Source organism: Chlamydomonas reinhardtii, chromosome 11 (assembly GCF_000002595.2).
Source record: "Chlamydomonas reinhardtii strain CC-503 cw92 mt+ chromosome 11, whole genome shotgun sequence".
Lineage (NCBI taxonomy): Eukaryota > Viridiplantae > Chlorophyta > Chlorophyceae > Chlamydomonadales > Chlamydomonadaceae > Chlamydomonas > Chlamydomonas reinhardtii.
In genome coordinates this window covers 1,981-18,224 of record NC_057014.1, presented here as the reverse complement: position 1 = coordinate 18,224, position 16,244 = coordinate 1,981, and the positions used below count along the sequence as shown (strand labels likewise).

At 61.2% G+C, this 16,244-nt stretch overlaps 2 protein-coding genes across 2 annotated transcripts; both read left to right on the top strand.

Annotated features, from left to right (window-relative positions):
* Nucleotides 1-5,059: 5,059 nt before the first annotated feature.
* On the top strand, nucleotides 5,060-9,818 carry CHLRE_11g467523v5 (uncharacterized protein). The gene is made up of 3 exons (XM_043067279.1): nucleotides 5,060-7,919; nucleotides 8,940-9,134; nucleotides 9,219-9,818. Exons 1-3 carry the CDS (start codon nucleotides 5,184-5,186, stop codon nucleotides 9,243-9,245), a joined length of 2,958 nt encoding a protein of 985 aa, XP_042919280.1. The 5' UTR covers nucleotides 5,060-5,183; the 3' UTR covers nucleotides 9,246-9,818.
* Nucleotides 9,819-9,919: 101 nt separating this feature from the next.
* Nucleotides 9,920-15,995, top strand: CHLRE_11g467522v5 (uncharacterized protein). Its single transcript, XM_043067278.1, has 3 exons — nucleotides 9,920-10,511; nucleotides 12,785-12,943; nucleotides 13,028-15,995. Exons 1-3 carry the CDS (start codon nucleotides 10,020-10,022, stop codon nucleotides 13,052-13,054), a joined length of 678 nt encoding a protein of 225 aa, XP_042919279.1. The 5' UTR covers nucleotides 9,920-10,019; the 3' UTR covers nucleotides 13,055-15,995.
* Nucleotides 15,996-16,244: the final 249 nt, after the last annotated feature.

Genomic DNA, 16,244 nt, shown 5'->3' with positions numbered 1-16,244 from the left:
CGGGCCGCTGAAGCCACCACGCCCGCCTACCTTCGCGCCGACTGGATCAGCCCCTTGACCATCGACCTTGGACTGAACCTGGCGGACCTGGTGGACGCAAACACAGGGCGGCACATTATTGACACCACGCAGCTTGACCGGCGGTTCCCAAAAGGCAGGGTGAAAGACAAGCACAAGAGGGCCTTAAACCGATTTACCATCGCCCTATGTAAACCGGCAGAAGCACCCCCCAAATCTATGGGCCACAAACCCCTCCCCATGCAAAGCCGCACCCTGCCCGCCGGCGTCTCCAAGGCCGACCTCAATTCAGCGGGAGACCTACCTAAACCCATACCCCAACGAACTCTCACCTCCCTCCTGGCCCGCTGGCAAGAGGCACTACCGAGCCCCGCAGCTCCACCAAAGCCTTCCCTAGAAGTCCTGCAGGCAAAACCGAAGCAAACGGCAAAGCAACGTCATTCTCACTTCATCAAACACGACACACGCACAAGCAACCCCGAGGTCGTAGCCAATGACGACGCCCTACCCGGCTCTACGGTTCATGATCCCTCCGACCCCACAAAGGACCTAGCTTTCTACATGAGTGCCGCGAGGGAGTTCGCCCCACTCGCTCAACAATGCAAAACCCTAGGGACCACGCGATGGACGGGGACCTGGAGGTCCCCAATCAGGCAAATGCCAGCCCGCGCACTAATCACCGGCCCACACACCCACACGGTCCACGCGCTACTAAATACCCGGCCATACCAGCAACCTGCTGCTCCCACGTACCAGCGGCTGTACCTACCCGATGGCTGCCCCGCCACAGCCCCACCGCCCGCGCCCGCACACTCGCATAACCGGCGTAAACGCGGCTCCCAACCCACTCGCTGCCCGTACACTCACCATGCTATTCAGCCGCGGGCCCCCACACGGGCAGCCGCACCCAGGAGAGACAGCGCAGCCGCGCAGCCAAGCTCCCGCCCTGCGTGGCGCAAAGTCAGAGACAATGCGCTGAATGGCCGCCTACCCCAGTCCATCGCTGGGGTACAGGCAGCACAGCACATCACCGCCCATCTAACTAACCGCGACGACATTATCGCAGCCGTCGTCAGCGGACCCATGACCCACAAAACTAACGCCCCGCCGCCCAAGCGAAAACGAAAGCAGGGCCCACCGCCCGAGGAGCCCCCCTGGGCAGAACGCTGTCGCTATAGGGTTCGGTGGCAACCCACCCTGACCACAAACGGCATCCTCCGAGCCTACGAGCTACAGAACTACAACACCACTAGCACAACCAAACCCCCGTGCCGGCTATGGGGGCAAGGCATCCGGCGCTTCATGGTCCAAGTGCACTGGGCTGAAACGGAAGACCCCCTCTCCTCACTCTCCCAAAACCCCGGGTGGGCGGCTGCCCTGGCACGCTACACTCTTGCCCAAGCCGTAGACGCGCCCCCTGACCCTACCCCGCCTCCCGCCCTTGACAATCACCTCACCAGTAAGCAGCGCCAGGGCAGATGGCGAGACCCAGCACCCAGCGAAGCCGCACGCAAACGTGCGATCCTCCGGTGCAGCACCATCGACGTCAAATCCTGTAACCCGGACACAGACATCCACCCGACAGGTCAATACTGTATTCAAATGGGCACACGTGAGCCGGGCAGCGCCACAGGCACGCCGTCCGGCCTCCCCCAAGACTCCGACCCCCCCGCCAGGGTCTACGGCCCGGATGGACGCTGCATAGGAACCGTTAGCGCTGCCCGACTTGCCCTACTCCACGCCCGGTACAGGACCCTTAACCCCACTCACCCCCCGGAAAGGTTTGCTGCCGCTCTGGCCTCCCTGATTATACGGTACCGCCCCAGCAAACGCCACAAGGAGAGTTCCACCAACCCAGCGCACGAGGTAACCCTCTGCCCCGACCTGATGTCCACGCTCACGTCCCATATCAAGTTCCAGACGGAGGCATTCGCATCTCCCCTCAACGCCCACTGCGACATCCCAGCATACTACACTACCCACCCGCAAGATTCAGAGTTCGGGGCCGCCCACGACTGCTACAGCCGCACGCTAGATGGAATCTCCTTCGTTCACCCACCCCCACAACCCGAGCACACCAGCCTGGCCATGGCGTGGGCGGTCGCCAGCGCCGAGGCGGCAACACCGCACACACCGCACCTGTCCGTCGTGGTGGTCCCGTATGGCGACACAAGCGGCTACACAGCCTGGCTCCAACACCCACTGGTCCACGACCTGGGGCACATCAAACCGGCGCACGCCTGGGCAGGCCTGGCCTCAGGCCTAGGCCAGCCGCAGGAGCTCCCCGCTCACCGACGTGGACTCCACCTCCTGTGCGTGACAAACGAAAGGGGCCGCCTCCTCCTCAATCAGGCCCTGGAGAGTGGGCTTGCACTCGCCCTAGCGGACGCGCTCGGGCACACCCCGCACCTAGCTACCCGTAAACCCCCCACGGACCCAGACACACCCAACCCGTGGCCCCCAACCCCCCGGAAGTTAAAACGGCGCATCCTCGCCCAGAGCAGCCAGACGCCCCAGCCCCAGCCCCCTCGCGATGCCCCCACCCTACCATCCCCTACGGAGCTTGCAACCCTCTACCGCGCTTATGTCCCGCTCGCACACACACGAGGCTCCGCGGTCTTTACCGACGGGAGCAAAGTACCACACACACGAGAGTACACGGGCCTGGGAGCGGCGGTCTGGGACGCCAGCGACAACCGCACCACGCACATTGATGAAGACATCGCCTTCAACACACCCCTGAGCACCATCCTTCGGTGTGAATCATCCGCCATACGCACGGCGCTCCGCCTCCATCGCGACACACCTCACCTACGGGTCTACACCGACAGTCTTGTCAGTCTGTTCATCCTCCGTCGCGCCATTATGGAGCCCGAGTCACTCCACGTAAGCAAGCACCGCGAGATGTTTGGGACCATAGTCGACCAACTTGCGGAACGTGCCCTAGCTGGACACAAGACATCATTTTATCACGTACGTTCGCACCAGACAGACACATGCGTAGGAAATCAGAAAGCGGATGAAGCGGCACAGGCTGTGGCCACCAGAACAGTGCAGCCGGATGCGACAGAAACTCTATACTCGCACCCATATGAACCCTTAGAGGGATGGATTGCCCAGAAGGAAATTGTGGAGCACAATGGCAATTTGGAAGAACGGTTGCGCTACGCCAACGACCTCAATCGCGACCTGAAGAAAATGGCCCGTAAATCCACCGCGACCGGTTATACCAAATCAGGACTGTACGCGGAACTATGGGAGGCAGCGAGGAAGCACATCGACGAACGCTACGGCCTAAACCTGTTCGACAAGTTCTCATTTGAAGAGGCCCGCTGCGCGTTCAAATACCGCTGGGGCCTCTCCTGGAATGCCAAGCGGGCCGCAAGAGTAAAACACCCCATGCCCGGCTGCGCAGGCGGCGAATGCCCCCTGTGCCGCGGCGACGACGGTGGCACGCACACCCTGGGCGGCTGCACCCACCCACGCATGAAAGCAGCCTACATTGCGCGTCACAACCGCGCTGTCCAGCGGATAGCGAAAGCAATAAGTCAGGGCCACTATGGAGGCTGCGTTATGTACATGGACGCCGGTAAGGATGCCCCCACTTATAGCGGGGGAACCCGCATCCCTGCGTGGATGCTCCCCAGCACGCCAGAGAGCGTGCGTAAGAAGCTCCGTCCAGACCTGCTGGTCATTCCCACACTCCGGATGCACATGTCCGGACTGCCAGCCCGTGCACCCCGCACACGCCGACAAAGGAGCGCCCATAAGGTCTACGTCATAGAAGTCGGATACTGCTCGGACCTAAACCACCCGGACAAACGCGCAGAGAAACTGCAACAACACGAAGACCTCGTGGCCGCTCTCCGCGACGCAGGCTGGGACGTGATGTACAGCCCAGACACTATAATTAGCCTTGGCCATACTGGCACGGTCACACCCCACCTTCATGCCCTCCTCAAAACACTCGGATGCCCCACACAGTCCGCACACAACACATGCCGTAAACTAGTTCAGCACGCCGTCCACACCACAACCGCCATCACAGCCCTCCGCCGCGAAATCTACAGCCACAAATGGCCCGGGAGACCACCATAAAACCGTATGACCCGCTGTGGGAAAGGGGCCAGGCCCAGTACGCCTAGGCGCACTGGCAACCTCCCCTCTCTCACTTGGGGGACAGGGGCTCAGCGGCGGAGACCATCTATGCGGTGGTCTCTCACGCCCTCACACCCCTACCTCCGCAGAACACGCCCTGTCATGCAGGGAGTACCTATTATTATTATTATTATTATTTATTATTACTGCTGCTGCCGCTGCTAGTTCCGTTACATCCGCTGCAGCTGCTGTCGCCAGTGACTGCCTGCGGCTGTAAACAGATTCTTTACTGACATTCACCTGGTGCAGCATCAGGCGGTGTTGTGCTACACGTAGCTGCTGAAGTCGCCAGGCACCCTGTCCGCATCCACAGCAGCAGTGTTGTTGCTGCCATGCGCCATCAATGCCGCCGCAGCGTTCTTGCTGCCATGCGCCAGCTGAGCTGTTGCTGTTGCTGCAGGCAATGGAAAGCTGTGCGGGGCAGGCTCGCCGCCTGTGTCATGGGAGGTGCCGGCAACACAGCGGCGGAGGGTCGCATTGACGGCCGTTGCCGCCAGCGACGAGCGTGGCTGCTCCCTCCCTCCCTCCCTCCCTCCCGTGGCTGCTCCCTCCCAGCGACGAGCGTGGCTGCTCCCTCCCTCCCTCCCTCCCTCCGCCCTCCGCCGCCATCGGCGGCGGGCTCCCCCCGCCGGTAGTTGACGCTGCCAGCAGGCACGGGTGCGGCCGTTGGGCCGCCGCACCCGCTACGCATAGCTACCCACAACATGCAGAGCCTGCGTTTGCCAGGCGCGGCTCGGCGGGTAGCAGCAGCGGCACGGATTTGGGCGGAGCTACGCTTGGATATCATCTGCCTCCAGGAAACACACTGGACGTGCAGGGCAGACCAGGCAGCGTTTGAGCAGACCCTACAACTAATTGCGTACGAACTACACCTCAGTGGGTGGAAGGTGACCGGCGCACAGTGGTCCACTTCACGGGCGACAGCAGGAGTGGCGTTCCTTGTGCGGCAGGAACTGTGGGAGAGCAGCACCATCACAGCCCCTGCCCTCAGCCCAGTGCCCACAGCCATGCTTGCAGGCCGCCTCGCAGTCCTGAAGCTCAGGTGGGGCGGCCGCTCAATCACTATTGCCAACACCTACTTCCCAGCAGCATCAACGCAGGCAGCAGAGCAGGCAAAGCGGGAGCTTATCAGCCAGCTCCGCACACAAGCTGCGCTCAGTGCGGCTGCCACAGCGGGGGAGGTGGTGATCTGGGCAGGTGACTTCAACTTTGTGGAGAACCCAGCGCTAGACAGCTCTGCCGGCCCAGGGGGCCGGCCGGGCGATGCACCCCTAGCAGCGCTACTGCGGGCGGCTGACCAACCACAAATGGTGGACATGTATCGGCACCGCCATCCTACAGCCCGGCGCTACTCGCACTTATACCGCGCACCAGTAAAGGGTGGGTCCCGGCTAGACCGGATCTACGTGTCGGCAGCAGCAGCAGCAGCCGTCTGCCATGCAGACATAGCCCTGGTGTCCAGCTCTGACCATCGGCCAGCCTTTATCGACCTGCTCCCGGCACCCAGCCCCGGCCCCGGGAAGGGCCGGGCCCGGCGCCGCATGCGGCTTTTCTTCCACCAGCACCCCGACCTTCGGCAGCAGCTGGAGGGCTGGCTGGAAGCGGAAGCCGGGACCGCACCAACTGAGGACGACCAGCGGCAAGCCCTACTCGCGTGGTGGCCGCTGTTCAAAATGCGACTGTCGGTGAAAGTCGCACAGCTGAACCGAGTAGCCCAAATGCGGCGGCTTGAACATGGGCAGCGGACACGGACAGCGCAGGCCGCCCAAGCAGCAGCAGAGGCTGCACACCAGAGTAATCCCACGGAGGCGACCCGGATGGCCCTGGTGGATGCAGCTAGTGAGGTACAGGCGGCAACGAGGGCTGATGCCGCACACCCCGCGCACAAGGCGCGTGTAGCCTGGTTACACAGCGGTGAACGGCCTAGCCGAGTCCTGACCCGGGTGCTGGCGCATGACCGTCCCAGCGGGAGTAATGCTGGCCCGCCTGCGCTCCGGACCGCCCATGGTGCGCTGGTTGGGGACCCGATCCAGAAAGCCCAGCGCCTTGCGGACTTCTTCGCTGGAATCAGCGCCCAGCCGCCCACGACAGTAGCCGCCCGCACAGCTGTGCTACAGACAGTCCGGGACCATGGGGCTCAGCTGACAACCGAGGATGACACCACAGCGGGTGGACTCACCGTCACATGTGAGGAGGTGCAGAAGGCGCTCAAGCAGACTCAGCCAGGCAAGGCGCCCGGGTGGGACGGCATCCCGGCGGACCTGTACAAGGCCTATCGGGCACAGCTGGGCCCCCTGCTCGCCACACTATACACAGCCATCGGCCACACTGGACAGATGCCACATCGCTTCACAGAAGGAGTTATCTCGGTGATCTACAAGAAGGGCGACGTGACCGAGCCAGGCAACTACCGCCCCATCACACTCCTGGGGTCTGACTACCGCATCCTGGCTAAGGCCCTGGCTACCCGCCTGGGCCCGGCGCTAGCACGCGTCATCGACCCGGAACAGACAGCCTTCCTCCCCAAACGCCTGATTGGCAATGGAGCCCTGTTTCTCCGCCTCCTGCCGCACCTCCTGCGACAGCAGGGGCGGCAGGGCCTCATTGCCTTTCTGGACTTTGAAAAGGCATACGACACCGTGGACCGGACGTTCCTGTCAGAAGCCATGGAGGCCGCTGGCGCAGGCCCTAACCTTCGTGGCTGGGTGCACACGCTGCTGGCGGACACACGTGCGCGAGCCCAGGTCCAAGGTGCCCACTCCCAGCCCGTGTCCATGATGGCTGGCGTACGCCAGGGCTGCCCGCTGTCGCCGCTGCTGTACCTGTTTGTAGCGCATGCGCTACTATGCTGGTTACGGCACAAAGGCGTCGGCCTACGGCTTGACCCGACAGATCTCCAACGTGTGGCAGCAGTGCAGTATGCGGACGACACTAAGGCGCTGCTGGAGGGCGAGCAGGAGGTTGTGGCTTTCCTGGCCGCCATGCACACCTTCCAGCACGCCTCAGGGCAACGGCTCAACCTATCAAAGGTGCAGCTGCTGCGCATTGGGGCGGGTGGGACCCCGGCCGGAGCAGGGACTGCAGGCGGGCAACCGCCGCCGCCAGCAGGGGAGCAGGAGCGCATCTGCGGACTGGCGGTGGTGACCACAGCCACAGCTCTGAACCTGCCTATTTCCAATACGTCAGAGCAGCCTCAGCTGGACTGGGCAACCAAAGCAGTGGACGCTCAACGGCGTATGCAGGTTCTCGCCCACCTGCCACTGTCTGCCTTCGGGAGAGCAGCAGGGGTATCCGGCTATGCCCTTTCCATGCTCACGTGGCATGCAGAGCACGCTGGCATGCCTGGCGACACAATTGACCAGCTAGAACGCCTTGCTGCGCGAGCAGCAGATAGGCGACTCGGGCCAAATGACACGGAGCGGCGGCTAACGGGCATCCCCTCCTCAATGCTGGCTGGGCCGCCGGTGGTGGGCGGCTTCGGAATGCTGCCGCTCCGAGCGCACCTACGGGGCCGTGAGGCCTTGTGGGCAGCCCGACTCGTCCAGGCAGAAGCTGCCGCGCCCACGGAGCAACACCACCCCTTGCACCGCGTTGTGGCCCTCAGCCTACAACGGCACCATCCTTCGCTGCGCCCATGGACCATGCTCACAGCCCGCCCTGACGTCCGACCCATGGGATGCCAGTTGCCGGGCGACTTGCAGCGCATCTATGAGGCTTTGGGTCATCTCCCGCCTGTGAGAGCGGTGAGGACGCCGCCACCAGCGCCAGGCGACTGGTGCTGGGCAGCACCTTTGTGGGGCAATCCGCTCCTGCCTGAGGGTGACCACACCCGACGGCCTGGCCTTGAGGCGCACCATACACGCCTCGCAGCGTGTCGCCACCTGCGCACCGTAGGTGACCTGGTGCAAGCACTGACAGCGGCGGCAGCATGGCGGGCAACACGGCCAGTGGGAGCGACTGGGGGTGTGGCATGGGAGGAATGGGTGCGGCAGCACCTTGACCCAGAGACGCAGCTACGCGAGCAGCCGGCACTCGAGGGCCTGAATAGCCTTGCAGCAGACATACCAGAGACCTGGCTGGCAGCAGCACGTGCAGTGCAGGAACGGCTCCAGGCTGGGTTGGGCCCCGCCCCGCCCTCGGAATCGGCAGTGGTTCGGCTGATCATGCCTTGCCTTGGCTGGAGGATACCTGGCATGCAGCAACCCCTGGCGCTGGAGAAGCTGTCTGTACGTGTTGCTACCGTCATGCAGCTGGGAGACGTCGGGGTAGCCCGCAGTCAACTGCACACGGCATATGCAGCTGAGGCGCGCGAGACACCACCAGCAGCCCCCCCACAACGCTGGATCCCCCCCTTCGACCGGCTCTGGCGGATACGCTGGGAGAATGCCCACAAGGAGACAGCTTGGCGGGTGTCAATCGACGGCATTGGCATTGCCGGTAACACGCATCTCACACATGCACCTGGTCCGGTGCCGTGTGGATGCGGTGTGACGCCAACCCACAGCCCCAGGCTACACGCGTTTTGGCAGTGCGCAGTAGCTCAGGCGGTTGTGCAGCAGCTCGCAGCACAGCTTGCGGCCCCGCCCACCAGGGAGCAGGTGTGGTTGTTTGAGGCCCCGGCTGGCGTGCAACAAGCAGTGTGGGATGTAGTGGCTATGGCGGCGTTAGCGGCTATGGAGAGGGGGCGGTGCGCGCTGTATGCCGCAAGGCGCCGTGGCCTAGCCAACGCTGCCACAGCACCACTGCCGCAACAACCTCTACAGCAGGGCCAGTTACCGCAGCAGCAGCCGCAGCAGCAGCCGCAGCAGCAGCCGCAGCAACAGCCGCAGCAGCAGCAGCAACAACAGGCTCAAATACAGACGGACACCCAACAAGCGATTGACACGGCAGTGATCGACTTGTGGGGTCGCTTAAAAGCATTCACAGCACTGGGAGTGCCGCGGAAGGGCTGGGATCAAGTGGGTGCGCAGCATCCCTTCCTGAGAGTAGTAAACGGCCAGTTGCGCTGTCACACAGGTATGAACGCGGGACAACCCGCTCAGGCCATCACGGACAGTGACGAGGACTAAGCACGGTTCCGCAGGTGCATGAGGGTGGGCTAGAGAGGGTCGGGTTTTCTGCTTTCTCTTTTCTGTTTATGTTTGTGGTTGGGCTGGGGGGCTTCGCCAGGGCCAGCGATGCAGGGTGTGGTTTCCGCCAGAGAGCGGCCCCTGCTGGTCCTTTTGAGGGGGCTTGGTTAGCTTGCTTTATGCGCCCTAAGCGCCTTGCCTTCCCTCTGTTGTGGCCAGGGGTGCTGTTTGTGGCAGGGCGGCCTTGTGTGTGTTTCTGGCCTTGGCGGGCGGTGTTTTCCTGGCGTGTGTTTTGGTCTGGTGTGTACGTGTGGTGTGGTGTGAAGGAGGCAGTTGTGTCTGCCCCTCTGAGGCTGCGCCCTAGCCTGCTGGCTGTTGTGCTTTCTTTTGGTGGAGAAGGCGTGAGCCTTGTGTCTCCGTGTCTCTTTTGTCTTGACCAGGACTGGGGCCTTATCCCCTGCTGTGTCAGGCGTGCCTAGGGGTGAGCGTGTGGAACGCGCTCACCCAACACTAGGGCTTGTCAGCCCTAGTCATCAGTGGCTTCGCCACTACCAAGTGTAATTATTTTCTCCCTCCCTCCCTCCCCCCTCCCTCCCGATATCGGTGATCTACAAGAAGAGCGACGTGACAGAGCCAGGCAACTACCGCCTCAACACACTGTGGGGTCTGACTACCGCATCCTGGCTAAGGCCCTGGCTACCCGCCTGGGCCCAGCGCTAGCACGCGTCATCGACCCGGAACAGACAGCCTTCCTCCCCAAACGCCTGATTGGCAATGGAGCCCACCCTGTTTCTCCGCCTCCTGCCACACCTCCTGCGACAGCAGGGGCGGCAGGGCCTCATTGCTTTTCTGGACTTTGAAAAGGCGTACAACACCGTGGACCTGACGTTCCTGTCAGAAGCCATGGAGGCCGCTGGTGCAGGCCCTAACCTTCGTGGCTGGGTGCACACGCTGCTGGCGGACACACGTGCGCGAGCCCAGATCCAAGGTGCCCACTCCCAGCCCGTGTCCATGATGGCTGGCGTAGGCCAGGGTTGCCCGCTATCGCCGCTGCTGTACCTGTTTGTAGCGCATGCGTTACTATGCTGGTTACGGCACAAAGGCGTCGGCCTACGGCTTGACCCAGCAGATCTCCAACGTGTGGCAGCAGTGCAGTATGCGGACGACACTAAGGCGCTGCTGGAGGGCGAGCAGGAGGTTGTGGCTTTCCTGGCCGCCATGCACACCTTCCAGCACGCCTCAGGGCAACGGCTCAACCTATCAAAGGTGCAGCTGCTGCACATTGGGGGTGGGACCCCGGCCGGAGCAGGAACTGCAGGCGGGCAACCGCCGCCGCCAGCAGGGGAGCAGGAGTGCATCTGCGGACTGGCGGTGGGCACCACAGCCACAGCCCTGAACCTGCCTATTTCCAATACGTCAGAGCAGCCTCAGCTGGACTGGGCAACCAAAGCAGTGGACGCTCAACGGCGTATGCAGGTTCTCGCCCACCTGCCACTGTCTGCCTTCGGGAGGGCAGCAGGGGCATCCAGCTATGCCCTTTCCATGCTTACGTGGCATGCAGAGAACGCTGGCATGCCTGGTGACACAATTGACCAGCTAGAACGCCTTGCTGCGCGAGCAGCAGATAGGCGACTCGGGCCACATGACACGGAGCGGCGACTGACAGGCATCCCCTCCTCAATGCTGGCTGGGCCGCCGGTGGTGGGCGGCTTCAGAATGCTGCCGCTCCGAGCGCACCTACGGGGCCTTGAGGCCTTGTGGGCGGCCCGACTCGTCCAGGCAGAAGCTGCCGCGCCCACGGAGCAACACCACCCCTTGCACCGCGTTGTGGCCCTCAGCGTACAACGGCACCATCCCTCACTACGCCCATGGACCATGCTCACAGCCCGCCCTGACGTCCGACCCATGGGATGCCAGTTGCCGGGCGACTTGCAGCGCATCTATGAGGCTTTGGGCCATCTCCCGCCTGTGAGAGCGGTGAGGACGACACCGCCACCAGCGCCAGGCGACTGGTGCTGGGCAGCACCTTTGTGGGGCAATCCGCTACTGCCTGAGGGTGACCACACCCGACGGCCTGGCCTTGAGGCGCACCATACACGCCTCGCGGCGTGTCGCCACCTGCGCACCGTAGGTGACCTGGTGCAAGCACTGACAGCGGCGGCAGCATGGCGCGCAACACGGCCAGTGGGAGCGACTGGGGGTGTGGCATGGGAGGAATGGGTGCGGCAGCATCTTGACCCAGAGACGCAGCTACGCGAGCAGCCGGCACTCAAGGGCCTGAATAGCCTTGCAGCAGACATACCAGAGACCTGGCTGGCAGCAGCACGTGCAGTGCAGGAACGGCTCCAGGCTGGGTTGGGCCCCGCCCAGCCCTCGGAGTTGGCAGTGGTTCGGCTGATCATGCCTTGCCTTGGCTGGAGGATACCTGGCATGCAGCAACCCCTGGCGCTGGAGAAACTGTCTGTACGTGTTGCTACCGTCATGCAGCTGGGAGACGTCGGGGTAGCCCGCAGTCAACGCACACGGCATATGCAGCTGAGGCGCGCGAGACACCACCAGCAGCCCCCCCCACAACGCTGGATTCCCCCATTCGACCGGCTCTGGCGGATACGCTGGGAGAATGCCCACAATGAGACAGCTTGGCGGGTGTCAATCGACGGCATTGGCATTGCCGGTAACACGCATCTCACACATGCACCTGGTCCGGTGCCGTGTGGATGCGGTGTGACGCCAACCCACAGCCCCAGGCTACACGCGTTTTGGCAGTGCGCAGTAGCTCAGGCAGTTGTGCAGCAGCTCGCAGCGCAGCTAGCTTGCAGCCCCGCCCACCAGGGAGCAGGTGTGGTTGTTTGAGGCCCCGGCTGGCGTGCAACAAGCAGTGTGGGATGTAGTGGCTATGGCAGCGTTAGCGGCTATGGAGAGGGGGCGGTGCGCGCTGTATGCCGCAAGGCCAGGGCTCCTATCTTAATGTCTCCAGACATTAATTGGCCGGGTGGGCGTCCGCGTTCTGTTGGCGAGTGTTGGGCTACTGTGGGCCATTTGCTTCTGTTGCTGGTCGTTGATGACGAACTGACTGGGGCGTGAGGGGCGGGGGGGGGGGGGTTAAGGAAACAAAGTGCCAGACCCCATGCCCTGAAATCCCCGCGCCCCGGGACCCCCCTTGAGGGGACGACTGACCCCACCCCAGTGACAATACCGTGTCGTTTAGGTTTACAACCCCTCCATTGATAACCAAAGTGGCAGGGCTCCTATCTTAATGTCTCCAGACAATAATCGGCAATTTTGGCCATTTCCTAGACATTCCTCCTTGGGGCTAATGTCTGGGGCGAGACTTTGTTGGCCCGGGTTTGGGGCGGGTTTTGTCCGAATTCCTATGGAGAAGCCCCCAAACCGCCATGTGCCCAGACAAAAGACGGCGGCCACCCGGCCGTTTTTGTCTGGAGCTAGACATTACCCCCAAAACAAGATACGACCCCTGCGCAAGGCGCCGTGGCCTAGCCAACACGGCCACAGCACCACTGCCGCAACAACCTCTACAGCAGGGCCAGTTACCGCAGCAGCAGCCGCAGCAGCAGCAGCAACAACAGGCTCAAATACAGACGGACACCCAACAAGCGATTGACACGGCAGTGATTGACTTGTGGGGTCGCTTAAAAGCATTCACAGCACTGGGAGTGCCGCGGAAGGGCTGGGATCAAGTGGGTGCGCAGCATCCCTTCCTGAGAGTAGTAAACGGCCAGTTGCGCTGTCACACAGGTATGAACGCGGAACAACCCGCTCAGGCCATCACGGGCAGTGATGAGGACTAAGCACGGTTCCGCAGGTGCAAGAGGGTGGGCTAGAGAGGGCCAGGGTTTCTGCTTTCTGTTTATGTTTGTGGTTGGGCTGGGGGGCTTCGCCAGGGCCAGCGATGCAGGGTGTGGTTTCCGCCAGAGAGCGGCCCCTGCTGGTCCTTTTGAGGGGGCTTGGTTAGCTTGCTTTATGCGCCCTAAGCGCCTTGCTTTCCCTCTGTTGTGGCCAGGGGTGTTGTTTGTGGCGGGGCGGCCTTGTGTGTGTTTCTGGCCTTGGCAGGCGGTGTTTTCCTTGCGTGTGTTTTGGTCTGGTGTGTACGTGTGGTGTGGTGTGAAGGAGGCAGTTGTGTCTGCCCCTCTGAGGCTCTGCCCTAGCCTGCTGGCTGTTGTGCTTTCTTTTGGTTAAGAAGGCGTGAGCCTAGTGTCTCTGTGTTTCTTTTGTCTTGACCAGGACTGGGGCCTTATCCCCTGCTGTGTCGGGCGTGCTTAGGGGTGAGCGTGTGGAACACGCTCACCCAACACTAGGGCTTGTCTGCCCTAGTCATCAGTGGCTTCGCCACTAGCAAGTGTAATTATTATCCCTCCCTCCCTCCCTCCTTGGTGCCACCGCAGGCCTGCAAGCGGCAGGAGGCATGCCTGTCTGGACATGCCACATGTTGTGGCTGATGCTGCTTGCAATTTCAAAGCCCATCATACACATATAATGCAAGCAGAATGTGCTCAACATGGCTGCACATTACTTGACAGCGTGAATGATGCCTGGCCCTGACCGATGAGAGGGGAGGGGAGCAGAGCAGAGCCACATGGGAGACTGCAAGGGCTGGCACCACGGCTCCTAGCTTGTGGTTGCATTACAAGCATGTCAGCCAACATGTGCATATGTGAATACCAGTATAAAAGGTCTTGCACAGGGGTGAGTGAGGCAGGCAGGTTGAATGGTGGGTTGGGCAGCACAGCCCCCAGCATGGGGACAAGGGGAATGAGCAGCATATGTTTGCACACCATGCATGTGCAATCTGCCAACATACAACACAGCACAATACAGTGTAGAGATGGATCAGGGAGAATGACAAGCCACAGTGGTGCGAGTATGCAGGGCCATGGAAGTCGCATCCCTTCCTGCCTGTTCATGCATAGTGACAAGGGAGCAGTGGGACACGCAAAGCCATTGCGGTGTGCCCAAATCTCGTCAGGGTCACCCACAAGTGGTTCAAGCAATCATTTTAGTCATAGTAAGCTGAATTATACTGTGCAAATCATTTCTGACATGTCACTCTTTCCAAACCCTGCAAAACCCCTTGAAACCCTGACTTAGGCCACCCTGCGCCAGGGGCCACGTGAGTGAGTGCAGCAGTCCAGCCACGCAGCCGTTTGGCCTGGCTATTGACTATATACATACAGCGGCTGCCGTTGTATGGTTGGCAGAGCTGGAGGTCGCCAGAGTGCAGCGGTTGTCAACTTGGTGCCACCGCAGGCCTGCAAGCGGCAGGAGGCATGCCTGTCTGGACATGCCACATGTTGTGGCTGATGCTGCTTGCAATTTCAAAGCCCATCATACACATATAATGCAAGCAGAATGTGCTCAACATGGCTGCACATTACTTGACAGCGTGAATGATGCCTGGCCCTGACCGATGAGAGGGGAGGGGAGCAGAGCAGAGCCACATGGGAGACTGCAAGGGCTGGCACCACGGCTCCTAGCTTGTGGTTGCATTACAAGCATGTCAGCCAACATGTGCATATGTGAATACCAGTATAAAAGGTCTTGCACAGGGGTGAGTGAGGCAGGCAGGTTGAATGGTGGGTTGGGCAGCACAGCCCCCAGCATGGGGACAAGGGGAATGAGCAGCATATGTTTGCACACCATGCATGTGCAATCTGCCAACATACAACACAGCACAATACAGTGTAGAGATGGATCAGGGAGAATGACAAGCCACAGTGGTGCGAGTATGCAGGGCCATGGAAGTCGCATCCCTTCCTGCCTGTTCATGCATAGTGACAAGGGAGCAGTGGGACACGCAAAGCCATTGCGGTGTGCCCAAATCTCGTCAGGGTCACCCACAAGTGGTTCAAGCAATCATTTTAGTCATAGTAAGCTGAATTATACTGTGCAAATCATTTCTGACATGTCACTCTTTCCAAACCCTGCAAAACCCCTTGAAACCCTGACTTAGGCCACCCTGCGCCAGGGGCCACGTGAGTGAGTGCAGCAGTCCAGCCACGCAGCCGTTTGGCCTGGCTATTGACTATATACATACAGCGGCTGCCGTTGTATGGTTGGCAGAGCTGGAGGTCGCCAGAGTGCAGCGGTTGTCAACTTGGTGCCACCGCAGGCCTGCAAGCGGCAGGAGGCATGCCTGTCTGGACATGCCACATGTTGTGGCTGATGCTGCTTGCAATTTCAAAGCCCATCATACACATATAATGCAAGCAGAATGTGCTCAACATGGCTGCACATTACTTGACAGCGTGAATGATGCCTGGCCCTGACCGATGAGAGGGGAGGGGAGCAGAGCAGAGCCACATGGGAGACTGCAAGGGCTGGCACCACGGCTCCTAGCTTGTGGTTGCATTACAAGCATGTCAGCCAACATGTGCATATGTGAATACCAGTATAAAAGGTCTTGCACAGGGGTGAGTGAGGCAGGCAGGTTGAATGGTGGGTTGGGCAGCACAGCCCCCAGCATGGGGACAAGGGGAATGAGCAGCATATGTTTGCACACCATGCATGTGCAATCTGCCAACATACAACACAGCACAATACAGTGTAGAGATGGATCAGGGAGAATGACAAGCCACAGTGGTGCGAGTATGCAGGGCCATGGAAGTCGCATCCCTTCCTGCCTGTTCATGCATAGTGACAAGGGAGCAGTGGGACACGCAAAGCCATTGCGGTGTGCCCAAATCTCGTCAGGGTCACCCACAAGTGGTTCAAGCAATCATTTTAGTCATAGTAAGCTGAATTATACTGTGCAAATCATTTCTGACATGTCACTCTTTCCAAACCCTGCAAAACCCCTTGAAACCCTGACTTAGGCCACCCTGCGCCAGGGGCCACGTGAGTGAGTGCAGCAGTCCAGCCACGCTCGTCACATCACGGTGCCTCCCTGCCTCCCTGCCTCCCTGCCTCCCTGCCTCCCTGCCTCCCTGCCTCCCTGCCTGCCGTGTGCCTACCGGCTTGGGTAGGGGAATTCAGTTGTGCTCC